This window comes from Nelumbo lutea, chromosome 2 (genome assembly GCF_056320005.1).
Source record: "Nelumbo lutea isolate HS-2025 chromosome 2, American lotus-T2T, whole genome shotgun sequence".
NCBI classification, from domain to species: domain Eukaryota; kingdom Viridiplantae; phylum Streptophyta; class Magnoliopsida; order Proteales; family Nelumbonaceae; genus Nelumbo; species Nelumbo lutea.
The window spans coordinates 7,763,088-7,790,524 of record NC_142685.1 but is presented as its reverse complement, the minus strand read 5'-3'; the positions used below and the strand labels follow the sequence as shown (position 1 = coordinate 7,790,524).

The following is a 27,437-nucleotide window of genomic DNA, read 5'->3' as shown; positions in this document are numbered from 1 at the left end:
CATGCACTTCATAGCCAGCCATTTGTGGGCCATATGCACTTTCTGAAAGCGTTCACACTTCTCGCTGAAGTGTGCATGTCTCAGACCCTATTATTAATTTGAGGGGTATGGTGTGCTTGATGAATTGTCCCAGCAATGATACGGTTTTAAATCCCGCTATTATCATCTCAGTAAGAAAAGAGATTTTAATGTGATGTTATATTGTTTCACTTAACTCATTCACGCGCATATCTATCCTTTTGGTAATTAAGGGGATACTTGGAATACATATGGCACACTGGTATTTTTACTTTTTCTTTCACGAATGCAATGCAGTTCACCTAACAGGTAAAACTTTTTTATGTTGAATGGCTTATTGAGATGATATCAGAGACTATTGACCCAACGGTTTGGTTTTTGTTGCCTTCGTTATAATTAATCAAATTTCAAGCATATACCTCGTTTAACAGGTTAAACTTTTAACGTTGGACTCTCCTTGGAACATTTCATTGCCAAAGTAATTAAATAAAGAAGTAGTTAAGACTTCAATAATTGGCAACCCTTGACATCAAAGGTTTTGTTCCCTAGGAAGCCAGCACCTCCCCCACTTTTTTCTTGAAGCCCAAGGCAAATTCATTCAATCAAATCAACAAGGTTACATCTTATCAAGTGCCAACTACATGATAAAATCAGGGATTAAAGACTAGAATGGATTTCTTGTGCCGGATGGCAAACTGGGCTACCCTATGATGAGTTATACCATTATTAAAAACGACATGTATGAAGAAGCTCAGTACAACTGTGAATCTTAACGAGTGAGGATATGTTTACAGTCTTGAATCAATGCACTAAAGGCGCGGAAATATTATCATAGCTAGGAAGACTGGAAGAGCACTGAATGGACCAGCTAGCTGTTTGAGTTACAACATAATTTTCAATTCAGTTTCTCGTGATTGTGTAGTTGTTTTTAAACAATTACAAGGTCATTATTCTGGTAATTAACAGTAATTAACGATTTAACGCTTCTTATTAAAATAAGATTACAAATACTGTCATTTGGACCTGATTAGAGGCTGTAGGCTGTAGGCAAATCTCGGGCAAATTCACCCCAATCCGCTTGATTCTGCTCAAAGGCTTCAGTCAGTGCAAACCCATGGTCACACTGTTCTAATAGCCTCTTGTAACCTTGCATTGATAATATCTTCGCATAAAATAAAACATATAATTAGTAAGGAGATATTCCAACAGGCTTTGCTCTGATTGAAGCCGGACTCAAGGGATTGAATCCGATTGTTGTTAGTGCATTCTTTTGAGTCCAAATCTGCGCCCCTCGGCCAGACACCCCACAGATGCCCCACACAATCAGAAGGTGCCAAAGTGTCCTTTTACACGATTTTCTCCTTAACGCGTGTGGAGCTAATATGACGGACGTTTAACTCGTCCCGTTAGCTCCAAATTCCCGCTAGTCTCAACTCTTGACCTGCCCTCGTCTCTTGACCCTTGTACTCCTCCATCCGTACTAATGGTGAGAACTCCAGCAAAGATGCCTACTCCGACAAATACACCGGAGGTACTCCCCGTCCCTCTCTAACATCCTTTACATGTTTTACTGAGTTATTTTTTATCTTCTTTTTTTTTTCTCAATACAAAACACAGAAGGGAAGGGAGATCACCGGCAACCACCCGACCATTATACAGGTTCAGTTTTTCCCTATTTATTCTCATTTATTTTTTATTGCATCAAAACTTGGATTACAGCATGCGAATGTGACCAGGGAACACCAGATCACTGGCAACTTGGATTACAGTATTGATTTCTAGTGATCCAATACTCCGACTCGCGTAGATCAATTGACGCTCACCTACATTGGCGATGGAACCAGAGCCTGGCGAGAGAACTCTCACTAGGGAACACCAAATCATTCTCCTACGAAGCAAGTGCTTCCTCGAGGATTAGCATACGAATGCGAGATCTTCCCGATGCTGAACGGTAGAACCGCCAAGGATGCAACATACCGGAGATTGTTCGACATCTTTTAGCTTCTTGGCCCCGTCCGGCATGGCCATCGAAAACAAAAACTTCCTCCCTGGAGAAGAAGAAGAAAAAGAGCGATTCATGAATAGAGTGTTGGAGGAGAGAAGTAGAGACTACTGGCAAACGGGGAATACCTCCGGTGTGTCTGCCAGAGCGGTCTTCGACTTGCCAGAATGATCTTGATTCGGTTGGGGAGAAGGGAGTTTGTAAAGATTGGGGAAGAAGGGATCAGGATGCAGACCACTCGTCTTCGCATCAGCGGTTTTATTCGAAAGCTGAGAGTGGCAGGCGGAAGGGGTTATCATCTTCGTCTGGGTACGATCGGTTGATAGACGATGATCAGGAGAGTTCCAGATCCTTGCGGAAGCGATTGGACCATGACTCTGATGGCTTCAATGGTAGAAAGAGCTTTGATCGCTACCGGGATTGCAGCGACTGGGGGGTTTCAATTTCTTCGGCTAGGAACTCCTATGGAGGAGAGCATATGCATCGATCCGAGAGCTTCTCTGGATCTAGGCGGGAGTTCCCCAAGGGGTTTAGATCGGAGAGGGATTGGTCATGGAGAGAGGATAGTGTTTCCTCGTGGTGGAGATTCAGTGGAAGCAAAGATGTTGATGAAGATAGTAGGTTTGTTTCCGATTCAAGCAGAGGGAGTCGAGTAACTTCTGAAGATAGAGGTACTCTCCGCAGGGATCGAAAGTCGAGAGTCGAGACTCGAGAGTAGCGGGAATTTAGAGCTAACGGCCGTCCCGTTAACACTACGCACGCTGAGGAAGGAAATCGTGCGAGAGGACACTTGGCGCCTTCCGATTGTGTGGGGCGTTTGTGGGGGCGCTCGGTTGTAGGGCACAGATTTGGAACTCCATTCTTTTGTATGAAAAAAAAGAGTATAAACATCTTATGAATAATTCAAATAAAGATATTACATGTGGCTCCCCTAGTAAAATAAATTAAGAAAGAAAACAGAAAATAATGGGCACAAGGATTAGGGTGGTGTTTTGTATGATTTTCGTTTATTTGATAAATGGTATTATGTGATCACTTAATCAGTATTTATTCCATTATGTCCATTCATATCAATAAATATTTATAAAAGTTAATATACATCAATCATTGGGGAAAGTTTCATTTGAATGATTACTCTAACAGTTGAACTTTATTTATTTACTGTTTTACTGATGTGACACTTAAATCAATTACTTTTTATTCATTTTAAATATAAATCAAGTACAAATATTTATTTAATAAATAGAAACTATATCAAACACCCATCTCAGTTTGGATCATTTCCGCATTTTGACATAAAGCTTAAAATGGACTAATATGGTGTGAGCACAGTTTTGTGAGGATTAAGTATATGTTTGATTCGGTTTATGTTTATTAAATAAATATTTGTACTTTATTTGCTAATAAAACCGAAAAATATAATAATTGCAATTGTTTATGAAAAATAGGCGCCACTAAGAATCATTAGGTGCCACTTCAATGTAATAGTGAATAAATGCTTGAACCATTTGTAGAAGCTTCAAAAAATAATTTATACAAACTATCAATATGCACATAAACCAAAGTTGACTTTTTATATTTTTGATGTATGCAAAAGAGTAAAAAAAAAAAAATGCCAAGATGCCACTTATATAGCACCATCAATAAACTTAAAACGGAACCAATCAGCCTCTAAAAGGATCAATTGAGTACGGTGTGAGAGCCCCGTTTTGTGAGAATTGAATCCGATTTCCCCTCGCAAACATGAGGGGTGAAAATGGATTATTCAGAAAGTGTAGAAAATAGACCAAGGGATTTGCCACTAAAAAGGCCCGCGTGGGCTTAAATGGACCAGGCAACGTGTATACATAAAGTATAAAAAAGACTTATTACTAAATACTTATAATAGCCTAGGCTTATAGCCAGCAAGTGGGTTCTTCTTTGGGCCAGATCAGTATAGAGTTAGTACCGACCCAATTATTATCAGTTGTCAGAAAAAGGGCTAAAAAACTAATCCATCGGAACTTGGAGCTATCTGAAACAGATTATCATAGGCTCGGTCAGATTGCATCGGGTTTGTCGACTCCACAGATCTAGATTCTACATAGATGACTAGTGCACTGTATCAGGGCTGGGAATCAAAAAGTGTTTGGTTTGACACAAAATAAAAAAGCAACAGAAAGGTGAGGGGGACATTTCTTATTAGCCTTGAGTTAGAAAAAAAAAAAACGAAAATTTTCTTATTAGTCGTTTGGAGACTTTTGTATTTTAATCTATTTTATATATTTGCGAGGGGATGATGTTTATTTTGCAATTATTCATTTACTTATGGTGTGTTTGGTGGTATTGCAAATAAATTTGTAAATTCAAAATTATGATAGTGCAAATGATTTGAGTGTAAATTCTGATATATTTTTTATTTCAAATTTTAACTTATTTTATTTAGTTACAGTATTGTTGAAGTAAAATATCATAATAAAGTAAAACCCAAAATAAAATTAAACTAGAATTTGCATTATTATTTTAGTGAAAATAAAATTGCATTGCAATCAAACACATCCTTAGGCTCAATTTGAAAAGAGTAAATTCAAATATATAAAATGAGAAACCTTGTATTTGTGTATATTTGTATTTGTACTCTTTCTAAAACTGAGTCTAATTTGGAAAGAGTCTAAATTCAAATATATAAAATGAAAAACCTTGTATTTGTGTATATTTGTATTGTACACATTTGTATTTGTACTTGATGGAGCGCGATCCGGCTGGTCTTAGCTGTCCGTTGCCTTGCTTCCGAACGGGGTAGCAGGGAACTTGAAACGGAGGAGACGGGAAAGCTCCGGGGGGAACCCGGTGTAGAGGCTCTGAAGCTCAAGTTAGAATCCTTCAAAAGCAAGGTAATACTAGATAGCGCAAAGTTTGCATACCTTCGTTATCGGGGGACAGGGGGCTCTTATAGTCACTTCGTGTACTCGTCCCGAGGCCCTTGTTAGATCGGGTATGATTACCCTTGTGCTTGTCAATTCGGCCGTCGTCCTTTCTACTGAGACAGAACCGTCACTGGCTAACCGTCTAACTGGAGATGGCGGCGTCAGTGGCGGTGGCAGGTGGCTGTTTAGAGTGCTGCTGCCAAACGTCAGATCCCAAGTCAGTCAGGCGTGGCGCCCTCGGGCACGGACTTCCCTAGTGTCAGGCATGGTACGACTTGTTTGGCTTTGGTGCCCAGAAGATGATGCGAAGTGCTAAGCGAGGCGGTCTTGAGCTCGGAGGTATCTATAGGGCAGGTCAGTTTCGGTGAGGTGTATACCGAACTGTTACAAGGTGGGTCAGTTCGACGAAGTGTATCCCGAGCTATTACAAGGTGGGTCAGTTCGGTGAAGTGTATCCCGAGCTGTTACAAGGTGGCAGTTCGGCGAAGTCTATCTCGAGCTGTTACAAGGTGGCAGTTTGGCGAAGTCATCCCGAGCTGTTACAAGGTGGGTCAGTTCGGCAAAGTGTATCCCGAGATGTTACAAGGTGGCAGTTCGGCGAAGTCTATCCCGAGCTGTTACAAGGTGGCAGTTCGGCGAAGTCTATACCGAGCTGTTACAAGGTGGGTCAGTTCGGCGAAGTGTGTCCCCTTGTTCCCGCCTAGGCTTGGCCCCTTTTACCGAGCCGTCGTTTCTGCCACGTGTCACATAATAGAGAGGTCGGGCCAAATCTTCCTTTATCATTACTCTTTCTAAAACTGAGTCTAATTTGGAAAGAGTCTAAATTCAAATATATAAAATAAAAAACCTTATATTTATATATATTTGTATTGTATACATACTATTTCCAAAACTGAGTATTTGAAAATAATATAAATACAAATACATACAATGCAAAACCTTGTATTTGTACCATACATACATAGTTAAGCAGCACTAACTGCCCTCGGCTCTAGATTTGGCAGCATCAAGTAGCACTCTCGAATGCTCTGTTAACCTGAAAAGCGATGGAGGCTGATTTGAAAAGAGATGTGGTTGGCCGGCAACGGTTTTACTTGGCTGGAGATGGGAATTGGCGACATCGGCAGCTAATATGGAGGTGGAAGGAATTGATCATAGAGACTTGAAACTTTAAAAGAAAGGGTTGGAATTGAACAAGTATCTTTGTCAAATAAATAAAATAAAATAAAATAAATGGATGAAAATGGGAGGAGTCGGGAATGGCCATTCCTCATATGGGGGACTCCCATTCCGCTCAACCAAATGGCAGGTCCGTTTTAGATAGAATTCCAGGCTTCGAACCAAACCACCCTATGTTGATAGGGAATTTTTTATTAATTAAGCAAGAGATACATCAATAAAAACCAAATGATGGTCGAACCAATCAGACCAGGAACCACAGCCAAAATGGTTTTTGGGCTGCCCGGTTTTGGTCAAGCTTACACCAAATAAATGTGTTTATAGGTGTCATACCCTCTAATATTTATTGGCCCATCCCAAAGTATATGATATATCCAATTCTATGCCAGGCAGGCCTCTCGCCCAAGATCATGTAGCGTCGGACTTGGGTCTATATTTCAGGCCTGATATGCGGGTTGGGCTGACCTCAACTCGGGCCTATTACTACAAGGTCTATTGTCATCCTTAAATCGAATGGTTGAACCATTATCCACTGACCAAAGCAATTCTACGTGGAATTCGAAGTGTAACGACATTGAATAGAATTGTGAAAATGGAAAATTACTGGTGGTTTAATATGAGCCCAGATTTCCTACATATTTTTTCTACCCACTCTCTACGCGCGGTAAATTGAAATCACACATTTCTATTATGAATTATGCATTTTTTATGCTTTAATTCGTTCTATTATGTGAAATATTAAGGGTTTTTATTTATGCTTTAACTTCTTTAAGGTCAAACAAATCAAAAGAATTATTCAAGCCCTTGCAGACTAGAAACATTCAACTAATGGAAACGTTTTTTTCTTTTTTTTTTTTTTTTGTGATGTAACACGCGTTTTTGTTTTAGAAAATAAAACCATTCACTTTGACAAATGCAAAGTATAGAACTAGAACTACAGAACGTGCGGTAACAAATGCAAATCACATACCCCAATCAATTATTTGAACACCGTAAAGCCAATTAGGGGTGAGTATAGTTCGGTTGAAATCGAATAACTGAACAGAAATTTTGGTTTTGGCTTGACCGGTTCAGTTAGTTCGGGTAAACAGTTTGGTTCAGTTTTTTTAAGATTGATTTTCGGTTTCGAGTATGCTCTTTAGAAGTTCAGTTAACCGAATTAACTGAACTATTAGGCCAAAATCCAAAACCCTCAAGTCTTTGTCTTCCTCTTCGTCAGTTATTTTTGTTCTTGACTTCTCTTTGTCGGTTCGTCTTGAGTCTTCTCTAATTTATTTGTCTTCCTTCCTCTAATCCTATTCTCTTCTCTAATCTCTACGTTTTCGGTTTTCCTCTTCACTTTTAAATACTTACTGACTGAACTCGTGAACTGTCTTATTTTTCATTTCTTCATCCTCTCTTCAGTCTGGCACTCACAGATTGACAGTTTCAGTTTGCCACCACCGCACCACTCACCAGCAACAGTGGCAACACCGGCAAGTGATAGTTTGACGGCGGCGACAACTCTGCAATTCAGGTAAGATATTTTTTTGTTATTTTTTTCCCCTTTTATTCGTCATTAACCAACCCCCCTGTTATTTTTATATAGTTTTGTCTTCTCTTCGTCACCTCTTTAGTGTGGTAGGTTGGTAGTTTAACCGAACAAACCCAACGCTTACCCCTAAAGCCAAGAGTATAGTTCAGCCAAAAGGAGTAGCGAGTATTGTCAAATATTCCTATTTAAGCAGCCTGGTAAATACGCACTTGAAGGAAGTTGTCACCAGATGTTAGTTTCTCTTATTGATCAGTTAAGGGAGTGCTCTACAATATAGTTGGTTTTGTTTTTGAAAACAAAAAGAATTGTCAAATCAATAAAATTATATTATTTTTGTTGAAATGGTAATTGTCAAATCAATAAAAACAACACTTGTCCCTTAAAATACCCATAAACTATCATTGAAAAAGATTAATACCCACTTTTGAGAAATTTCACAATATTTATCAAATACTTATTTAACATACTATGTTATGCTTACTAAATCGGGTCCCTCCATCGAACACCCCCTAAACTCATCACCTAAAGCTAAAACTTTGATGTAATTTCATTTAAGAGAGAGAGAGAGAGACGATCAGACATAGAACTTAGGGCGCGATCGTTTTTTGTGAAATAAAAGTGGACCAACTTTTCCATGTTCGGATTTCAAAAGCAAGTGGGACTTACAGTGAATTTTATTTCCCCGAGTATCACTTACCCGGGTAAGTGGTTAAGTGGTTCCCTCCTTAGACTCGGGTAAGTTGATTTCCCGAGTGGAAGGTAAATACAATAAACATGAAAATGTCAAAGTTGCCCCCAAAACATAAGGCTTCATCCATCTGAGAGTTTCTCCACTTCTACTGTTTCATCATCTTCATCGTTCTTGCTGCCGCTGATCCTCTTACTTGCCGTTGTCGTTGCATTAGTCACCGCTGGTTGCTCATTTTCTTTCTTGGTAAGAATCGTTGTTCCTTCTCTGATGTTCCTTTGTGATGCACAAATGCATCTTTATTTTTTTCTCTCCTCTTTGGTGTTTGCTCTGCTCTCCTGAAATCTCTCTCTCTCTCTCTCTCTCTCTCATAGGAGATTTATTTAAGTAGTTTCTTACATATATCCATCTCTCAGATCTACGATACCCGAATCTGTAACTGTTCCTCGTCCTGGATACCGTACAGCCCTATTGCCATCACCATAGCTTCTTCAATTAATGCTTGAACATCGGGAAAATCTACAGCCTACCAAAATTTAAGGGCTTGAGCATTCAATTGCGTCCTCTGAGGTGCACGTCTACGTTGGTAAGCTTGAGGAACGTGTGAATTTTTCGACGAGGAAGGATTGTCTGCGAGGCTCAGGATACAACTCTCGATGGTTAGACCTCTAGCTTTTCCTGCCACCTCTTGTGTTCACTTGAACTGATATTATTAATATTTTGTTTTATTTTTTGGGTAATGCGTTTGTCTTTTAGGTGATCTAGATTGTTAACTTGAGGGATATAAACAATTTCGTTTCTCTTCTGTAAATGATTGCTGAAGATCCATTTCCATTATAGAGAAATAATTTCATGCTATTTCTTGGGTTTTTGTGCTCTTTTTCTTTACTTTTTCGGTGGGGTGGGAAGGAATATTGGAAATTTGAACCATTTCTTAATATTCATGAATCATTGTTTAATAGCTTGTTTGAGTACTTGAAAGTGCATGGAGTTGACTTTTTGTTCAGATAGTTTGATTGGATGGTAAAAGAACTCAAGTAATTTGGCACACTGGAGTTCTAGGAAAGGTGTAATATGTAAAAGCGCATGACATCAAATAAACATTGAAACGGTTAATAGATTATTCGTAGCACAAAAAACAAAATGAAACATTAGCCATTTAACCTTAAACAACACAATGTATTTGGTTCAGCTCATTGGCCCTCTTTTATAGAGCACAATCTAAAATGAGACTTGACTATTTACAGCATTACCAAAGTCTTCTATAGAAATGTGCCATTTATTGCAATTTAGAATATTTGTCCGGTTCTTGGTTTTGTCATCATGTCTACATTTTCAGGTTTGAGGCATATTTGATTTTCATGTTTTATATTTTCTTTTTCTTGCTCTGGTTTGATTGGTTTAAAGAAAAAACAACAACAGAGAAGAGGCCGTTGAGAAAATATTTACACATTGATCCTAAAAAAGTGGGTTTAGCATACTAGTCAATATGAAGGTGTTGAACATTTTGTCAGTAATTTGGCATTGGAAGTTTCTCATCTCTTGTTACTTATACATGATATAAGTAAACTATATCACAAGTAGCAAGCTTGCTGGAGTGTATTGAGTAAATAAAGATATAATGCAGCAATACTAGTGGAATTAAGGGCAAAAAGCTTAAGAACTAGGATTTTCTCATGGTTGATGTACACACACACCCTGCTTTCTAAAGTGATGTGCATTTTCTTTCAAAAAATAGAACATAAGTTTAGGGGAAAAGTAAAACATTGTGAAGAAGCAAATAGGCATAGATACACAAAGGCATGTCAAGCAAGAAAATAGATGGAATAGCTAAGGAAAAGATATGGATATTCATGAGATGATGAGGAATAGCTTAAGTAAGATAAGTAGCAGCAATCCTTGAGGTTTCCTATGAATATTAGATTCCAAACTACTACACTTGTTCCCTCTTCATTGCAGTTCCATGCTAATGTATCTCTATTCTCTACAACAATGAAAAGGGATGAATAGAGCTCAATAGGAGGTTTTTCAACAAACCATGGATCTCTTCATATAGACAACTTGGAGACATCCCCCACTTTATATATAAGCCCAGTTATGAAAGAAGTATGGGATTGATCAATCCGATCCCTTACTATGCACCCACTTCCACTCAAAATTTCTTGTTCTATACTAATTAGCTGCAATGGTTGATCTCCATAGTATGTTGCTTCATTAAACCACCATCATTTTTTAGATGGTTGGGGTGGGGAAGATGGGAGCTAATATTATTATTCTAGTCCTTTAGATGGTACTTGAACTCACCATTTCACCTTCTCCATGAGAATACCTCTTTATATTTGCTAGAGGGTTAAAGGCAGAGGGGCCACAAACTCTCATAGTTTAACAGTTGCTAAGGTCATACACAACATAAAATAAAGGGGAAAGAATCATTGTTGGTCAATCCCAAAATTCCCCTCAGTATTAGTTTTCATCAATTTATTTTGAGATTTAAAAAAGTTGTTGAACAAATAGGTATGATTCATGTTTAGGAAATTAGTTAATAAACATTTGTAGGGCAATAATGGGGTCTAGAGAGGTGAAGATGGATTTGAGATAGATAGGTTTAAAGTTTAAACAAAATTTCTTAGGACAGAAAAATAAAGAAAATTAAGAAAAACATAAAGATTTGACATTTTGTAAAATAGTCTAGATAGAGGGCATGCAAGGGGCGACTAAGTTTGGTAGTATTTTTCTCATTAGGAAAAAAAAAAAACACTTCGCTAACAATAAAGAGAAGAGATGAGGGATGAAAGGTCATTACAGAATGTTGGTCCCAAATAATTTTTGGCATTACTTTTATTTATTTATTTATTCATTGCATGAAGAGGCTGCTCTTAGACTCGAAGCTGCATTTTCATAGTTGCTAGCCTGAGATTTTACTACTAAACCAAGCAATGGCCCCTAGAAGGGATTAGAAATAAAATGATAAAAAGATAAAATAAAATACAACCTGAAAAAGAGGAAAAAAAAAGAGGCTAATGCCAACATGAACAAATCAGCCATTACAATATATCATAATGTCAGCCTTCTCAGATATTATATGCATGAGTGTTCTATACAAATGCAAATATATGGTTTAGATTCTCATATTTCATATGATTCTTGTTTAATTTGCCACAGATGTGCATAGGGTAGGAGAGATGTGAAGTAATCATATCCAATAGTCATTTTGGAGCAGATTTGTAGAACTATTATGCAGGAGAGATTATGTGCAATAACCATATCCAACCAGAGCCTATTGTTCAGTTAGATTCTACCAGTTGAATGCAGAGATTGTTTTAACGTTTGTGAGGATGATGTGAATGCTATTATCCCAAACTCGAAAGATATTGTTCAATCAAATTCTAACCAACAGTTTCAACTATAGCTAGCAGCAAGATAATTGGTAAAAATTTGCAAAAGAAGTAGATCTTTATCCAGATGTGTCATACGTGGACGTCTTAAATTTTGAGTGGTTATTATCTAAAAAAATTTGAGTGGTTCACATATACTAGAACATGTTCTTTCCCCTTCTATAAAAGCTAATGGTGAAAGGGTAAAATTGGCAAAAGGTGAAAAAATAACAACTTACCCAGGAAAGTGGGTGTTGCAAAAGAACATGGGAAAGTAAGTAATGTTATTTACCTGAATAAATTAAACAAAAAACAACATGGCCTTATGGTATTATACTATTTTCTCAAATGACACCAGCATGACATGAGAAAAATAAAATTTTAAACAATTAAAGTTGGATCGCCTACATGAGACCAAACTAACAGTGGCATCATTACAACCTGAAATGGGAATGCTAGAAAACAAGCTCTCCATTATTGGAGTGTGAATAGAAACTAGAAATGATTTCATTTCTTGAAGAAGTCGGGGTCCAGTCAGTCACACCCATTGAGCAAAAGCACTCACTAAAAATTTAATGAACTTAATTAGAATCACTTCATGGATAGGCGGGGTTATTTAAAGGACGATAGGTGTTAAAAAAGTTTACCGAGTGCTTATTCAGTGTGATCACCAAATGTGCTTACATGATAAAAAATGATTGAAGTAAATTAAGACATGAAGCATAATAAAATAAAATCTAAAATAAAACTAAACAAGAATTTGCATTTTTTACATTTGCACTTCCATATATTTGTATTAATGCAAATTAATTTGCAATGCAACCAAACGCAGACTTCAAGAAAAAAAATAATAAATTTGATGATATAGTCCCCATATTGGATGAAAAGAGAATGGTTATAATGCGAAGTGGACAAAAGTGTCCTTCCGAGAGGAGAAATATAGACGTTCAACGAGCATGAAGATGGTAAGAATAATGTTAGTCATAGTAGAGCAAATTTTGACTAATCAAGGGTTCAAACCAAAACAAAGAGAATTCATCTTTATCATTCATGAAAGAAATTGCACATGGATATACGAACGTATGTGCACTCTATTTTGTGGGGGGAGGGGGGATACAAAGAAATGCAATGCTAAGTTGATTAATGGGCAAGGTCCATGGTCAGATCTCATTAACCATCGATTAAATCAGGAATAACCAACCAACTCTAATTCTACTGTTGTTTTAGTTTCATTTTTGCAAAGGTAATTCCGTTGGAAAAAAAGTAAAAATTATGATCAGTTCAATAGCCGGAAGAGGAAGCGAATCTATATATATATATATATATATGTATATGATAGAAAGAGGAAAGAGGAGAGGTGAGGAGTCCTTTCACCAATGCCTTCTCCTACTCTCCTGTTTTGCACATGTGCATATTTATTAGAATCATTAAAAATATAATAAGGTAATTTTAAAATGTATTTTGATGGATCTTCACTGTCTCTTATAAATTCTATATTTACTCTCTAATAATACCATCATACTCTCTCACCTTAATAGTAAATGTCTGTAACATCTCCATTTTCCATTAAATCCTTCTTTTTCTTTAAACCTCTTTAATCCCTTTTGGCTCTATATGATAAATTAAGGGTGTTAATTAAATGGATTGGGTTGTGTTAAGTGCCAACTTAAATATGAACTCTACATTTGGCCCAAACTAATATCAAAACCCAAATTTTCCCACTAATACATGGGGTGAATTAATTTTCTTCTTATATAAAAGTCTAAAGAAACCATTTCATTTTCCATGGCTTATTAGGATTTTCTTTATTCTTTTATTAATTTAATTTAGATTTGTTTCAAGGATTCTTTTGGTTTAACAATAAAACAATAAAAATCACTTAACATGAGCCTTTGGTTATCTTTGTCAATTCAATTTTGAAATTGTTTTTTAAAATGGTAATTGATCTCATGTTAAGCTCGTTTTTAGCTATATAAAAAGCAATAAATTTGAAGCTCAATAACTAAAAGGAAAAGAAAATTATTTTTCTACTATTAAGTCATTAAAAACCTCTGGTGAATTAATGTTACTTCATTTTTTCCCTTAAAAGTACATTTCTAAAAAACTGTATGTGCATATTTATTTTATATTAAGTCATTAAAAACCTCATAGGTCTTTATTGTCTCCCACAGAATCTATATTTACTATCTAATAAATCTCTCTCTCTCTCTCTCTCTCTCACACACACACACACACACACACACACACACACACACGCACACACACCCCTTAATAGTCAATGTTCATAACATCTCCCATCCCCATTAAATCCTTATTTTCCTCTTAAATATCTCTCTATCCCTTTTAGCTCTCTCTAATAAAGTAGGGTGTAAATTAGATGGGTTGGGTTAGGTTAATAGTCAACCTAAACGTGAACCTTAGCTTGGACCCAAATTAATGTCTAAAAATCAAATTTGCCCACTAATACATGGGGTGAACCAATCGAAACAAATCATTGCTTCTTTCCTTGGGTTATCAGGTTTTCCCTCTATTTTGCTCCTTTCCTTGGATTCAGGTTTTTCTCTATGTTTTTATTAATTTAATTTAATATATATTTGTTTAATGAATTGCTTTGTTCATCAATAATCAAATGTAGTAAGAAAGAACTTAATGTGAGCTTTTAGTTATTTTCATCAGTTCAATTTTGAAATTGTCTTCTTTAACTTGGTTATTAATCTCATGCTAAGCACATTTTTTGGTTTTATAGGGCTACACAATGGGAGGTAACCCATTGCCCCAATCCAGGTCTATGCTACAACTAACAAGATAAGGTATCAATTGAGTCATAATCAGTTGGTTTATGTACTTCTCATAATATATAAGCTATATAAAAAGGACGGTTTGAAGCTCAATAACTGAAAAGGAAAATAAACTTTCTGTTTTTTTTTTACTAATCTACACACAAAAAATAGAAATACAGCATCCCATGCATCACATGGGTCATAGTGAAATATAAAGCCCAATCTCAACAAAATACTTTTTCATCACATTCCAATACTATATGTGCTTGTACATCTCACCATGGTGGGTTCTAGTCTTATGGTAAGATGTGTAGACACATATCATGTTGGAAAGGGATTTTGTTCTAAGAAAATCTGGCTCCCAATCCCTAACCTCTCTAAATGGCACTGTTCAGATCTTTGCTCGTACATAATGTAGAATGAAAAGAAGGATGGGATCAACTATTGACACTTGAAACTTGAAATTAGAAGATGGCCAACAAGGTTAGTCAATCAATAAGGTAAATGATTGAAGATGGCCAACCTTGAATTGATCGTTCCTTACTATCGGAACCAATTCCCACTTAGACCAATTCCAAGGTCTAAGGGTTTACCCTATCAGAACCAAACTTCCCTTAAAATAAATCCCAAAATACTTTGAGGTTATGAAGATTTGAACCCAAGCTCTCATGATTATAAAGACAATGGTCTCATTTAACCATTGAGTCAATTGCATGATTTAATAATGATTCTTCAATTTAATATTTGAATGTGTATAATAAGTAATGTAGAAGGTAATATTTACATATATACAAGTGTGTATGTGTGTGTATATAATGATAATCTAGAGATTAAATTATTCAATTAAATCGAGGAGGCTAGAGAAAAATGACCTATTAGAAACCTCATCTAATAACTTTAAATTTTCTAAATACATAGTTCCTTGAGACTAACTATTAAAAGAAATAATTAATCAGACCAATATTAGCATTAGAGTAGTTTGTGAGAGTTAACCAAGCTATACCTTTCCTTCAAATTAATTATGGTTTTTCTGTTAAATGATTGTCTAGATGAAGTTTCATTTTATTCAACTAACAAAGGTATATATAGTTATGAGGAAAAGATGAAAAACTAAGAGCTGTGTATTTCCTGCAAGATTATGTAACTGTAAAATTAATATATTCATGATAGAAAACATATATACTTGCAATTATAATATATCGAGGAGGGATGCATAACCTCTATGCTAGATAATTTTAAATGAAAATTTAAAAGATCAAGAACACTTTGGGAGACAATGGTGAACTCCTAAGCTTATGAATAAATTAAAAAAGGGCAAATTATAGGTACCTTATACTTTGGGTAGTGATAGATAGGTACCTTGAATTTTCAAAACGTGACACTTGAGTACCTAAAACTCCCAGAAATAGACACTCCAATCCATCTGTTAGTATTCCCTCAGTTGCCCGCAGCATGTGAGGAGACATGCAACTTTAAACATTCCAAAATCCCAAAATTACCCTTTTTGTGTTTTTAGACCATTTTGAAATGAACACTTGAGTGTCCTATGTTTTGGGGGTAGCGACAAACAGATACCCTAAACTTGAGTACCTTAAACATCCAGAAATAGACACCCTGTTTATTTTGAAATCATTATTTTTCTTCTCAGATTTCATTGTTAAGCCTGAACTACGACAAACATGAATCAACCAACAAAGAAGAGAAAGGGGTTTCGTTCTTATGTTTGAGTTTTCTTACGTTAAAACCATATGCCCTTTCTCTTCTATGAAAATGTAGTTATGAGAGGTTGTTATTTTTGAAACCCTTGTTTTTCTTCTCATATTTCATCTTAATGCACACCATCATGTCTATTCCGAGAGTTCAAAGTACTCAAATGTCACATTTAAAAGTTGAAGACACACCATTTGTCATTACTCCCATAGTTACAGGGTATTTCTCTGTAATTTACCCAATAAAAAATCAGGGTGTCTAATGCTAATATTTTGATGAAATAAGAGTTTTAACTGTGTTTTTTGACACCTGTATGATCACACATGTTAGTCGTAATATGAACAAACAGTCTCACCTCTTAGCCGATATGGCCCACAGGAGAAACCAGAAATGCTCTTTTGATGTATCTCTTCCGTATTTTAAATTTCTAGTGGGGATAATGGGGTATAGAGCTCCTTAATTTAAGAAAAAGAAAGACAGGGTATTATTTACACAATTCTGAATTAAAAAAAAAAAAAAGATGTATTGAGCAACCTACACTTGTTTATTTACATGTACTTTTGGGAATTAGTTTCCCTTTCTGCAGCTCTAATCCTTACAACCCACATGATTCCAAGAGATTCATTTAAAACCAAAAGAAAAAAGTTGTTTAGCTTCTCGATACCGAAAGAAATACAGTGATTGTCGGTTATAAAAAACACAATAAACTTGAAATGCACTTACCAAGGTTCCTTGTTATATTGGTATACGAAACATTCTTCCTTTAGTTCCAAGACAACCTCGTCTTTGTTACCCAGAAAAGAGTAAATTTTCCTTTTTTTTTTTTTTCTAATGCATTGGATCAAAGTCCAGGATCTCCATTTTCTCATCACCACATTTCAACTCTATCTTCTACTTAATGGGTTCATCTTTTCCCTTTTAGCTACCAGCAGCTTTCCTTTTGCAAACCCCATCAACTGAGGCTTAACATTTGATTATTTCTATGTAACTTTATATATGAGCTTTATACATGATCAGTACTACTTGTAGGCTTTTGTTACCATTTACCCATCTTCAAATTAATGCTCTCAGCAGCTTCTCTCACCTTGCTGTTGTAGCTTAGACTTGCTTGTACCCAAAAAGTTGTCCACCTGTTGCTTCCATCCAGTGTGTATATACATATAGTTATCAATTCCATCCACTCCACCAAAGGCTCTTCTCTTTTCAAGAATCCTAGGAAGGGATTGTCAACACACTTATACAGATCGGTCCAAACCAAACCCAAGGAGTGAGGACGAAACAGGGGTCGCTTGGTTCAGTAAGCTTTGGCTCATTATAAAACAGAGACAAGCAGAGGGACAAGAAACCAGCATTCTTTCAACTGATCAAATAGTACTAGTACAATTAGTATTCATATTCACATGCAACGATATATATCGCACTATCTTTAACACTTTCTTTTTAACTTTCACGGTGGATAACTGCAGATCCACGTCTCCCCTTGTTTCAGAAGAATTTTAGAATTTTCATGAATGGTGACACCAAATTTTCAAATTTCAAGGACGCTTTTTTAAAAGGAGCCAGAGTGAACTTGATCGGTCTTTACCACTTTACCAATTGGGCTACTCAAATCCTCCTCAACTGTGTGTCTCGGCCTGCTTCTGACTGAGTATGTATTAGAAACATTCATCTTTGATCTTCCTATCAGATTCTTTCCCCCCCTTTTTTTTATCCCGAGTTGTTAGTCCAGTTGACAGCACGGGACCCAAGAAACATTGGGTTTGGGGGCCCTCCTTTCAACCAATGAATTGACTCCGTCACACTGCCTAGGACTAGGAGCTATGCTGCCTATAAATATGCATGGTAAACCGTAAATTAACCAAAACCAGCAAGATTAGGTTAATACAATCACGTGTTCCTACTTTTTTTTTTTTTTTTCTATTATTATTTGGATGGTGACATTTCATGAAAAAGAAATTAATTATAATTTATCATGGGTTTTACTTTGTCTTAATTTGAAGCAACCAACCTCATCTTAATTCATCTCCTCATCGGTAGCCTCTGAAGCAGGAATTGGGCCATGCAAGTTCCCAGCGCATTCGCATTTCCTTTTCATATCACCTACTATAGATTTATCAAATAATAGGTGCAGTTCTTTTAAGTAGCAGGAACGGCCGATGTGTGGTGTTGGTTGTTGAAGAAGAACGCAAGAAGCAGGAGACGACAGCAAAAATTAATTGTTGAAGAGACTTGGATTGGAGGGGTGTGACTTGTTGTCATGAATCTTCACTCTTCAGTAGACGTACCTTTATATTTTTGTGGATGAATGAAGAAAATGTGGAGAATGAATGGGGGTACTAACTAACTCCCCCCACTCCAATTAATTAATCATGCAACGGCCAAAATATGCCCTGCACTGCACGGATGCGTATGAGGAGAAACTACCACGAAGCTTCTCTTCGATCACCCTCCTCCTCCTCGTCTTTTTGCTGCAACAATGAACACATGCACATACGTATTTGATTTGATCAATGTCATCGAACTAAATGCACATACATTAATTCTGTCCTGTCCATTTCCTTATTTTTAATTATTAATAATTTTGATCTCCATCCCTCAACCTGGCTGCTGGTTTTTTTATGATGAAAAATTAGATGAACACCAGCAGTACAATTTCAGTTTTATATATAATTAATAAAACCTTTTTCCCTCGCCCCTTTGGCCTGGAAGAGAACGCAGTCTAGAAGAAACATCTCTTTGCGTTACAATTTTGTATATAGATTGAGTGAGACCTAAGAAGCATGCAAAACGTTAACCCCCTTTTTTTAGTTCTGATATGCATCATGTCATGGTTTGTTTGCTTTTTTTTTTTCCCATTTTCCGAGCTGAGAATTTGATACAAACCATGGTTTTCAAAATCGGACCAGACCGGATGGTTGGACCGGAAAAATTAAGAACCGGTCAGGTCCATTTTATTCTAGAACCATTATTTCACCAAAAACCATTGATTCAGGCGATCAAATCGTTTGAACCGTTTAATAGTTTTGGACTTTTTTTTGTCAGGATGAACCATCTGTTCGGTTCAAATGGTCAGACCATTCGATTTAAAAACCAAACCTCTAACTAGTTCATTATCCGGTTCGGTTTTACAAACCTTAATACAAACAAATGTTGATTATGTATATATGTGTGTGTCTGGGCTAGCACTAGCAGCTAGCTAACAACATGCACAGTTTTATTTTATTTTATTTTTTTGTAACATGAGTAGCCAATAAAGCCAATAGGGACCCATTTTCCACTGCTTACAGAGAGCTCAATGCGTGTGGATCGGTGTGGGTGGGGTTGTCTATGCGTGTACGCTTGTATATTCTCCTCCTAATCAACAAACTGGAGAGCAGGAGAACAAACTAGCTACAAGCCGATCGAGATGACAAAAGAGAACCAGTTATGTCTTCTCTTGGGGGAGTGGGAGCTTTATGTTTATAAAAGTGGAGTGGAGGGGGAGGGGGAGGGGGAGTGCCATGTTAGTCTTGTCAGGGGGGAAAGTTACTTCAAAATCATTCGGGTTTCTGGGGAACAAGGCTTTCAGATCGATCTATGAACCTGCAGGCTTTTTGCTTATGGACCTGCGCCTGCCACTAACACATCATATATATAAAGGTCCCCTCCCTCTCAACTCACAAACCCGATCCAAACATATAGCCTAATTGAACCCAATAACACGAATCTTGAAACATCCATTTCTCCCCAGTTTGCTCAATAAATAAATAAATATATATTAGTTTTGCTTACGGTGGAAGGCCGCAACATATTGGGTGGCGCCCAACTTCCATCCACAAAAGAAATTCCGTCTTTACCTGTCTACAATTCCCCCCTTCTTTTTCTCCGCTGGTTCGACGACTTTGTTTCTGTTTCCAGTTTTCCACAGAACTGAAATGAGTGGAAATCTAAGTAGTCTGTCTGACGACCCGGCAGTTCAGCCAGTCAACTACTTTTTTTTTTGGACCAGCGCATCAGCATGAAAACAACGGCTTTCATTACTCCTTTGAGTTCGTTCAATCTCAATTATATTCGAGTTTAGAAGAGACCTAGTCCAGACGAGAAGAAACGAAAAATAAGAAAAAAGAAAATGTATTTAGACTACGAATGATGAAAAACTGATGAGATAATTGGAAGAAACGCCAAAGGGAAAGAAACGCATCGATCCGAACTCCGAAGATTCAAAACAACGTTGACATCATCGGCCAGTATACTTTGACCGGCAGTCAACGCATCTTGTGGTTTTCCGCGCTGTTTAGTTTCAAAGCAAGAAATGATGGGAAGAAAGCTAGGGCCAGGCCTGATAGATTAACCAACAACATGCGTGACTCCAAGGACTCCCCCTCCGCAATGCCGAGTTGCTTCCACCTGCTGCACTGACAACTGCCCCCCACCCATCCGTCTCTGACGATTCGCATTCGGTCATTCTCAACCTCTCTCTCTCTCTCTCTCTCCAGACACAGCCACAGCCGTCGCTGTGTGGAGAACTCTTTGCAGCTTCAACGGACCGGTCCGACTCGGTAACCAAGGCCTTTAGAGTTTGGGCGTTCTCGCCACAGTCAACTTCTGTTCTGTTTGTCTTACTCTTACGCTGCTTGTTATTGTATCTTACAACAAGGATTTTTTGTCAAATTAAAGTAATGGAGCAACAGTTCAGTGGGTGCTACTGTATTGACTCAAGTTCATGGCTGAACCCATCGAAGCAAACTTCGCTAACTCTTGCTGTAAGAATGGCCTGCCGGCATCTCCTCCTACGCCTAGGAAATCTCTCGTAAGACTGTGTTCCACTTCATTTGCGGTCGGGAGGAACTTTTGTGGAACTGGAACTGATTGGCCTTGCTTTCCACCCTGCGGGATCATTAGACGGTCGAGATTGCTTACTGTGCCCGTTAATGAGCTTAAATTCAACCCACCCACCATTCCATCACCAACCCCGGTGGTGGCGGTTGCCGTGGATATCGAATTCATCAGCTCGTTTATGTTCTCCGGTTGCTTTGCAGCTTGTCTCATTAACTGGTGGAACTCGTTTCTGTTTTGGGCGTGAGGATTGAAGCTTGTTGTATCTGAGGAAGACGAGCTCACCACTCCGAAGCTACCGAGTAATGAGGGGTTGCTCCTAGTCGATCCCATTTGAGCTGCCTTCTGTAAAAGTGCAGTCGCTGACATGTGGGCTGAGTTTGCTTGCTGGTTTTGGTTGTTGTTGGAATACAAAGGCGCTAAGCTTTCCACCAACTGGCCTTTGTTTCCATTCTCCTCTTTTAATCCACGCGGGGATGTTGATAAAGACAGATTCCCACCCGTCGACGGCCACTGCGGCTGAACGCATCCTCCGTAATCGACCAATGAAGAGGAGGAGCTGAACATATTGGTCGATGCCATTTGCACCAATTCAGGCAAACCCGTTGAACTCGTTGCCAAGAAAGCATTAGAATTAGCTGCCGCATCAATGGAATTCAAATGAGAATTGGCTTGATCCAGCCACAGCGACAGCCTTGGTTTCTGCCGGTTTGCATCTAGAACATTGGTGGCCTCGGGGCCGGCGAAATCTGGCCTGAAAACCGGGCATAATGGAGGGATACCAGCAGTGGCGTTTGGTCCTCCTCGGCCTCCAAACCCATGCGGCATAGTCGACGTGGCGTCATTGATGGAATCCGTTCTGAAGTTGAGGTTGGTGGCTGCAGCCGAAGTGAGTCGAGCACTCTCTTCTGCTAAGGCATCACAGAAGGCTCTGTGGGTGATGAAGCTGTCCTTCCTGATGGATTTAAAGTTGAACAAACCCTATTTTAAATTCTAAAACAACTGCTATCAACAGCCCTTTACAGTTTATAGTCCACCAATTTAGTGGCATTAAATCCGAATAAAAGCCATAAAATCTTCTACGTGAGCATTTATTTCTTCTAGAACGTTTTAAATGTAAGTATAAAAGACTAAGCTTCAACCGGGAGAATGAACGAAATCATATATAGATTGCAAGAGTTTACCTGGAGAAGAGTGTTCCACAGTCGCATTTATACTCTCTAGTGCCACAAGTCTTGGTGTGAGCTTTCCAGTCGGACTGGACTGCATATTTCTTGGAACATTTCTCGCACTTCCACTTCTTCTCGCCATGTTTTCTGCTGAAGTGTTTCTTTATTCCGGTAAGATCTCCGAGCGCCCGGGATGGATCGTGGTGAACGCAGCTCTTCTCGGGGCAGATGTATACCCTCTTCCGGATTTCTTTGCTGGTTCTCTGTCGAAGCTTCCATGGCAAGTTGTGCCCTCGTCGATGAAGCTGCAGGTTCTGGTCCCTCTGGAAACCTTTGTTACAGATTTCGCAGACGAACCGGTTGGTTGCCATGAGAGTCTTGGGAGATAGAGCAATGACCTCCGCATCTGGATCTGTTAAGAAGCACCAGAACCCGTAAGAGAACAGAAGAAGAAGAAGAAGAAGAAGAAGGTTGGGTTGCATATACCTGGTGTTCCGGGTAGATTTCGTTTCTTCTTGACAACTGGATTAGCATTAGGAGGATTAGGATTAGGGTTTGAAATTGGTTCCTGAGGAAACCCTCTGACTGAAGAGGGAATTGAAAGCCCATCTCCAGACATCATTTGCATGTCTGAATTCAAGCAAGCAGACGAACAAGGCGGGCGTCCTTCCTTTTAGTTTAGTTAGCACTTAGCACCCCCGAAGAACTAGCTCTCCAAAATCCAAAACTGATATCGTACAAAGCAAAAAACGGAAAGCTTCTTCTCCAAACTCCAAAGACGAGCGGACTACGCACAAGCACAAACAGATAAATCACTTCGTATATTCAACTCCCGATTCTCCGATTCTGCCCAAACAAACAAAAAACCAAACTCAAACTTGAATCCAACAAAACCCACCAGGCAAAAACAATTTTAAAACTAAAAATAAACTCTACAAAATCGGACTCTTCTTACGCAGATTTCGTCTACTTTGCTCCAATCTCAGAAGAAAAAACCAAAACTCATCAAAGCTAAAAAGAATATTTCATCCCCTTCTCTCTCTTTCTTTCTCACTCCTCCCTTCTTCTTATCCTACATGCCTTCTCAAGGTCGGTCAGCCATAGACTCAGCTGGGCCACCGCTCTCTCTCTCTCTCCTCTTTCTCACCCTTGTAATTTAGTAGTATAAGCTGGTGTCTCTTTTTATGGCTTATAAGAACTGAAACTTCCTCTTAATTTTTCAAAGAATAAAATAAAGCGGGGAAGGTAAAAACTAAAAAGACAGACCAGAACAGAACAGAAAAAGGTTAGAGAGAGAGATGAAAGAAAAGAAAAGGTTGGAGATGGGATGTTTCACGTAACGATGAGGTTTGATTGTTATATACATACATTTATATATTCTTTCAAGAAAAAGGTTTAACTTAAAAAGTCTATTGCCTTTATTGCCCTTCATCAGGAATAAATGATTAAGCCATTATTGCACCATTGCAACAATACTCAGAAATATCTATATTTATATTTTATTTATTTATTTTTAAACATGCAGAGTGGGAAATGGGAAGCCAAGAGAGGAGAGAGAGGGGCGTCGTCACATTTACCGATGCCATATTACGGTGCCGTCCGTGATACCTCTCTGGCTCAAAGGTGGACGTGGGTCCCATCAGACTGCCGCTCTGCACTGCACCATCTCCTTCCTTCCAAAAAGTATATTGTGAGTAAAAGGCGTATAGTCGTCTCGACGTCGACGAGAATTGTTGGTATGATGATGGTATTCATCATTCATGAATGACGGTTGACGATTGGCTGAATACCGCTTGATGAATGGACCCATCACTAACGCGCTTTGTCCATTGCCACAAATGAATCATCCATCCATCTTGAGTCTTTATCCGATTCCAATCCCTCCTCGGTTCCTCCCTCCCTCCCTCTATGGTAGTATGATTCGGGTACGGTTCGATTCCATTCCCATGGCTCATGGCCCAGAGTACGAATAAAGAACTATGCATTAGCACTTTTGATTGAATCGATAACATCTAATTAATTATGACCACCCAGCATGATTAGAACATAAATACATTCACAGAGCGGACCAGGACCCAGGTTTCCCAGCTTGGTCCGATCCATATGGTATTGAGTCAGAACTCTCTGGAGTTTTGTTGATTACTACAGACTACAGATAAAAAGGACCTACTTGACTTCGCAATTCATGGGGGTGGCTGGGCCTGTGTGAATTAGGTAACAAGTATTTTTTGACTGTTAGCTAATGGTCCATATGGGCTTGTACCTTTGTATCCATATGTTAGTCCTTGAAAAAAAAAATAAAGTTAGAGTTTCTTAATTAGCTTTAATCCCTATATTGCAATTTGCAACCTCCCTTTTTAACCTTCCTCAGGTGAAAATGAAATATAAAGTCTATGTCACCACACCCTCAACCACGCATCTCTTTCTCACATTATATATCATCTGTTTTAATTTAAGGAGGAAACTATCAATTTTAGTTTTTTTTTTTTTAATATTTGCCCACGTGGCTTCCCAAGTGTAGAGTGTAGATCCTAAAGAAAATATATAATAAACTTCGGATTAGTATTGCTTAGCTAGGCTCTATTATTAACACAAGATTCTAATCCAAGAGAAATTGCATAGGGTCCATATAATAATAATGAGACATAGCTTTAGTAGGTAGGCAATGCTGATGCATGGTTTCCCTTCCTATATAGAGAGTGAAGAAAAACAATAAACAACAAATTAAGAATTGAATATTTTGTATTTGATCTTATAGCTTGCTGACTTTCAGTGGAACCGCCGCGTCGATCAATAAAAATCATAAACGAGGAGGAGGAAGCGAAATCAATTGAAAAGCAAAGCAAAAACTAGAAATGATTTTCTTTTTATTTTTCATTTTTTGAAAAGAAATAATAAAAACATAAATATCAGAGAAGGTACATAGTTTATTCAACTGCTTTTGGCTGCATTCACTCGGAGCTTCCTCTGGAACGACCGATGCTTTCTCCCTCAACCCGATTCCCGACACAATTTTGCAGTTTTGATACAAACACAAACGCGCACATACATACACAAAGCCCTAAGACTTCCATCCATCTATCCATCGATTCCGTCCATCAAAACCCTAATTCCCAGATGGCGGGGTTGGGTGTTTGAGGCAAGAGCCAGTTTTAATGTATTATACTGCCGATTTGTAATTTACTGTCCGACCACATACGACGACATCCCCCACACCCATCCACCGCACCGCATAGATTCCTTTGGAGCCCAATGTACGTAGAGCCAAGAGAGGCCCATATATGATATATTATTCCTTTGGAGCCCACTCAGCTCTGCCTGTCTAATAAAATTAACATAGATTAATTTTATAAATGGTTGATGTAAAAAATTTGACTTTTCCATCGTAGATTTTCAATAACCCTATAGTTCCTAGACCTACATAGACATAAATAGAGAAACATAGATCATTTTATAGATGCATGATTTTAACCTTTTTCTATTCGTTAATTTATTTTTATGTAATGAAAAAACACATATATTATATATTTTTGGCTTGGTTAGACTTTTGGTGGGTTGATGGATACTAACCGTTAGTGGTCTGCATGTAGCCGATGGCCCACTTGCGCAGACACTGAGCATTCCATGCATGGGCCAGTTCATGTGGCAGTCCACAGCCTAACAAGTAATAAGAGATGGGACATGTGGCGTATGCAAACTGTGAAGCAATATCCACCATTGAGTAGGTGAGTGGCTGCTGCCATCTAGAAGATTATCTCAAGTCAAACTGCAACAGTGGGTGACCCCACAGTAGGCCCACCTCAATTTCATTCTGCCCACGGATGCATGAGATGATGATCAATGCCCTAATCTTTCCTCAACTCCATGAAACTAACAATTTTCAAAACTCATGATTGTCCTCGTCTGTATCTTACTGGGCCGCAGGTCCACTGATTTACTTCATTGGATTGATTCACAAGTGAACTGAGTAAAGTGCAAACAATCCTGTAAAAGGCACAATACTTTTTTTATCACCTTGGACACAAATACACACACTCTCTCTCTCTCTCTCTCTCTCTATATATATATATATATATATTTTTATTCAATTTTTTTTTTTTAATTTTGGTGGGAAAGAGGCCAAAAAGGGAATTTTGATTTGATTTTGTTTGTTTTGTTTCGCACCTTCATCTTCCACAAATAAAATATCACAATCCACATGCGTACATACATTACATACATGTGAGTAATAATCAATCTCACTTCACAATTCACAGTTCACAGTTCACACACATTCGTGGACTGGATCGAGTTTATCTGCATGCATGCCATGGGCCCATGGTGGTTCAGTGAATTCAGTCCTTATCGTATTATTTAATTATTTATTTTTGTAATAAATTAAAAGAAAAGTTTTTCTTTTGAGTTTTAAAATGTCCAAGTTGCACGTTTGCCTATGGGAGAAAAAAAAAAAAAAAAAAAAGAAAATTTCCCCCACGGCCCTCTTGCCATCTGAGAGTGTCACCACATGGACTGCTTTTAAAAAGCGGGATGGTGACACTTTGGGACCTTACTGGAAGGTACTACTACGCCCCCACCATATGGGCCCAAGCAATGGGGCCCGCTCTGACCCACATGTCCCTCTCTCTCGTCTAGTGTGTAGTCCTCGTTGCATTCGATTCCTTTTTGGGTGTTGTTTGTATCATGTGACTCTCATGTCTCTCGCTTTCCCTCCCACACACCCTTTCTCTCACTCTCTGTGTATGATAGATAGACATATAGTATGAAAACAGTACCACCGAGTTCCCATATGAGTCAGTACCTCTCTCACACGGCTTTCTACCTTTTGATTTCTCCCAAACTGTTTTTTTTTTTTTTTTTCAAATATAAATCTATTGTTTCTTTTCTTTATCCAACACAACCAAATCGGTTTTATCGCTAATGCTGCTTTGAACTTGGAGAAGTACTCTGATTAGGGTTTTATTGTCTTTAGATATTTTTTTCTCCAAAGATTGATCATATCCATGCCTAACTTGGCTTAGAGCTGTCGGTGTATATTTTACTACATATACACTTTGTGTCCGTTTCTGTGTCTGCTTTGAAATAGTTCTTCGGTGTCTTGAATCTGGGATTAAAGTTTGGATACAAGAAAAGAATTTATATTCAAGGAATGACCGCTTTCTTGAGACTAGTTGATAAAGAACAAGGCAAACTTTAATACTTTATAATTAGTTTTATTTTTTTTTTCAATTTGTAGAAGATTAAATTGATTCTTATTAATTCCCA

The 27,437-nt window shown here is 38.0% G+C and overlaps 1 protein-coding gene and 3 long non-coding RNA genes across 4 annotated transcripts; 2 read left to right on the top strand and 2 right to left on the bottom strand.

Moving 5' to 3' along the window:
* Positions 1-1,431: 1,431 nt before the first annotated feature.
* Positions 1,432-1,890, top strand: LOC148868377 (uncharacterized). Its single transcript, XR_016108289.1, has 3 exons — positions 1,432-1,549; positions 1,636-1,677; positions 1,755-1,890. It is a non-coding gene; the product is annotated as an uncharacterized LOC148868377 (long non-coding RNA).
* Positions 1,684-2,765, bottom strand: LOC148868376 (uncharacterized). Its single transcript, XR_016108288.1, has 2 exons — positions 2,149-2,765; positions 1,684-2,066 (listed from the first exon to the last, which is right to left on the bottom strand). It is a non-coding gene; the product is annotated as an uncharacterized LOC148868376 (long non-coding RNA).
* A 5,527-nt stretch (positions 2,766-8,292) lies between these two features.
* Positions 8,293-11,733, top strand: LOC148868375 (uncharacterized). Its single transcript, XR_016107952.1, has 3 exons — positions 8,293-8,573; positions 8,744-8,986; positions 11,490-11,733. It is a non-coding gene; the product is annotated as an uncharacterized LOC148868375 (long non-coding RNA).
* Positions 11,734-20,183: 8,450 nt separating this feature from the next.
* On the bottom strand, positions 20,184-23,519 carry LOC148868374 (zinc finger protein JACKDAW-like). Its single transcript, XM_088973964.1, has 4 exons — positions 23,131-23,519; positions 22,662-23,021; positions 22,191-22,587; positions 20,184-21,961 (listed from the first exon to the last, which is right to left on the bottom strand). Exons 2-4 carry the CDS (start codon positions 22,801-22,803, stop codon positions 20,863-20,865), a joined length of 1,638 nt encoding a protein of 545 aa, XP_088830090.1. The 5' UTR covers positions 22,804-23,021; positions 23,131-23,519; the 3' UTR covers positions 20,184-20,862.
* Positions 23,520-27,437: the final 3,918 nt, after the last annotated feature.

Coding starts and splice junctions, on each gene's coding strand:
- LOC148868374 (XM_088973964.1), bottom strand. CDS start 22,803: ATGCAAATGATGTCTGGAGATGGGCTTTCAATTCCCTCTTCAGTCAGA. Junction 22,588..22,661: donor AAATCTACCCGGAACACCAG/GTATATGCAACC, acceptor GCTTCTTAACAG/ATCCAGATGCGGAGGTCATT. Junction 21,962..22,190: donor TGTGGAACACTCTTCTCCAG/GTAAACTCTTGC, acceptor TAAATCCATCAG/GAAGGACAGCTTCATCACCC.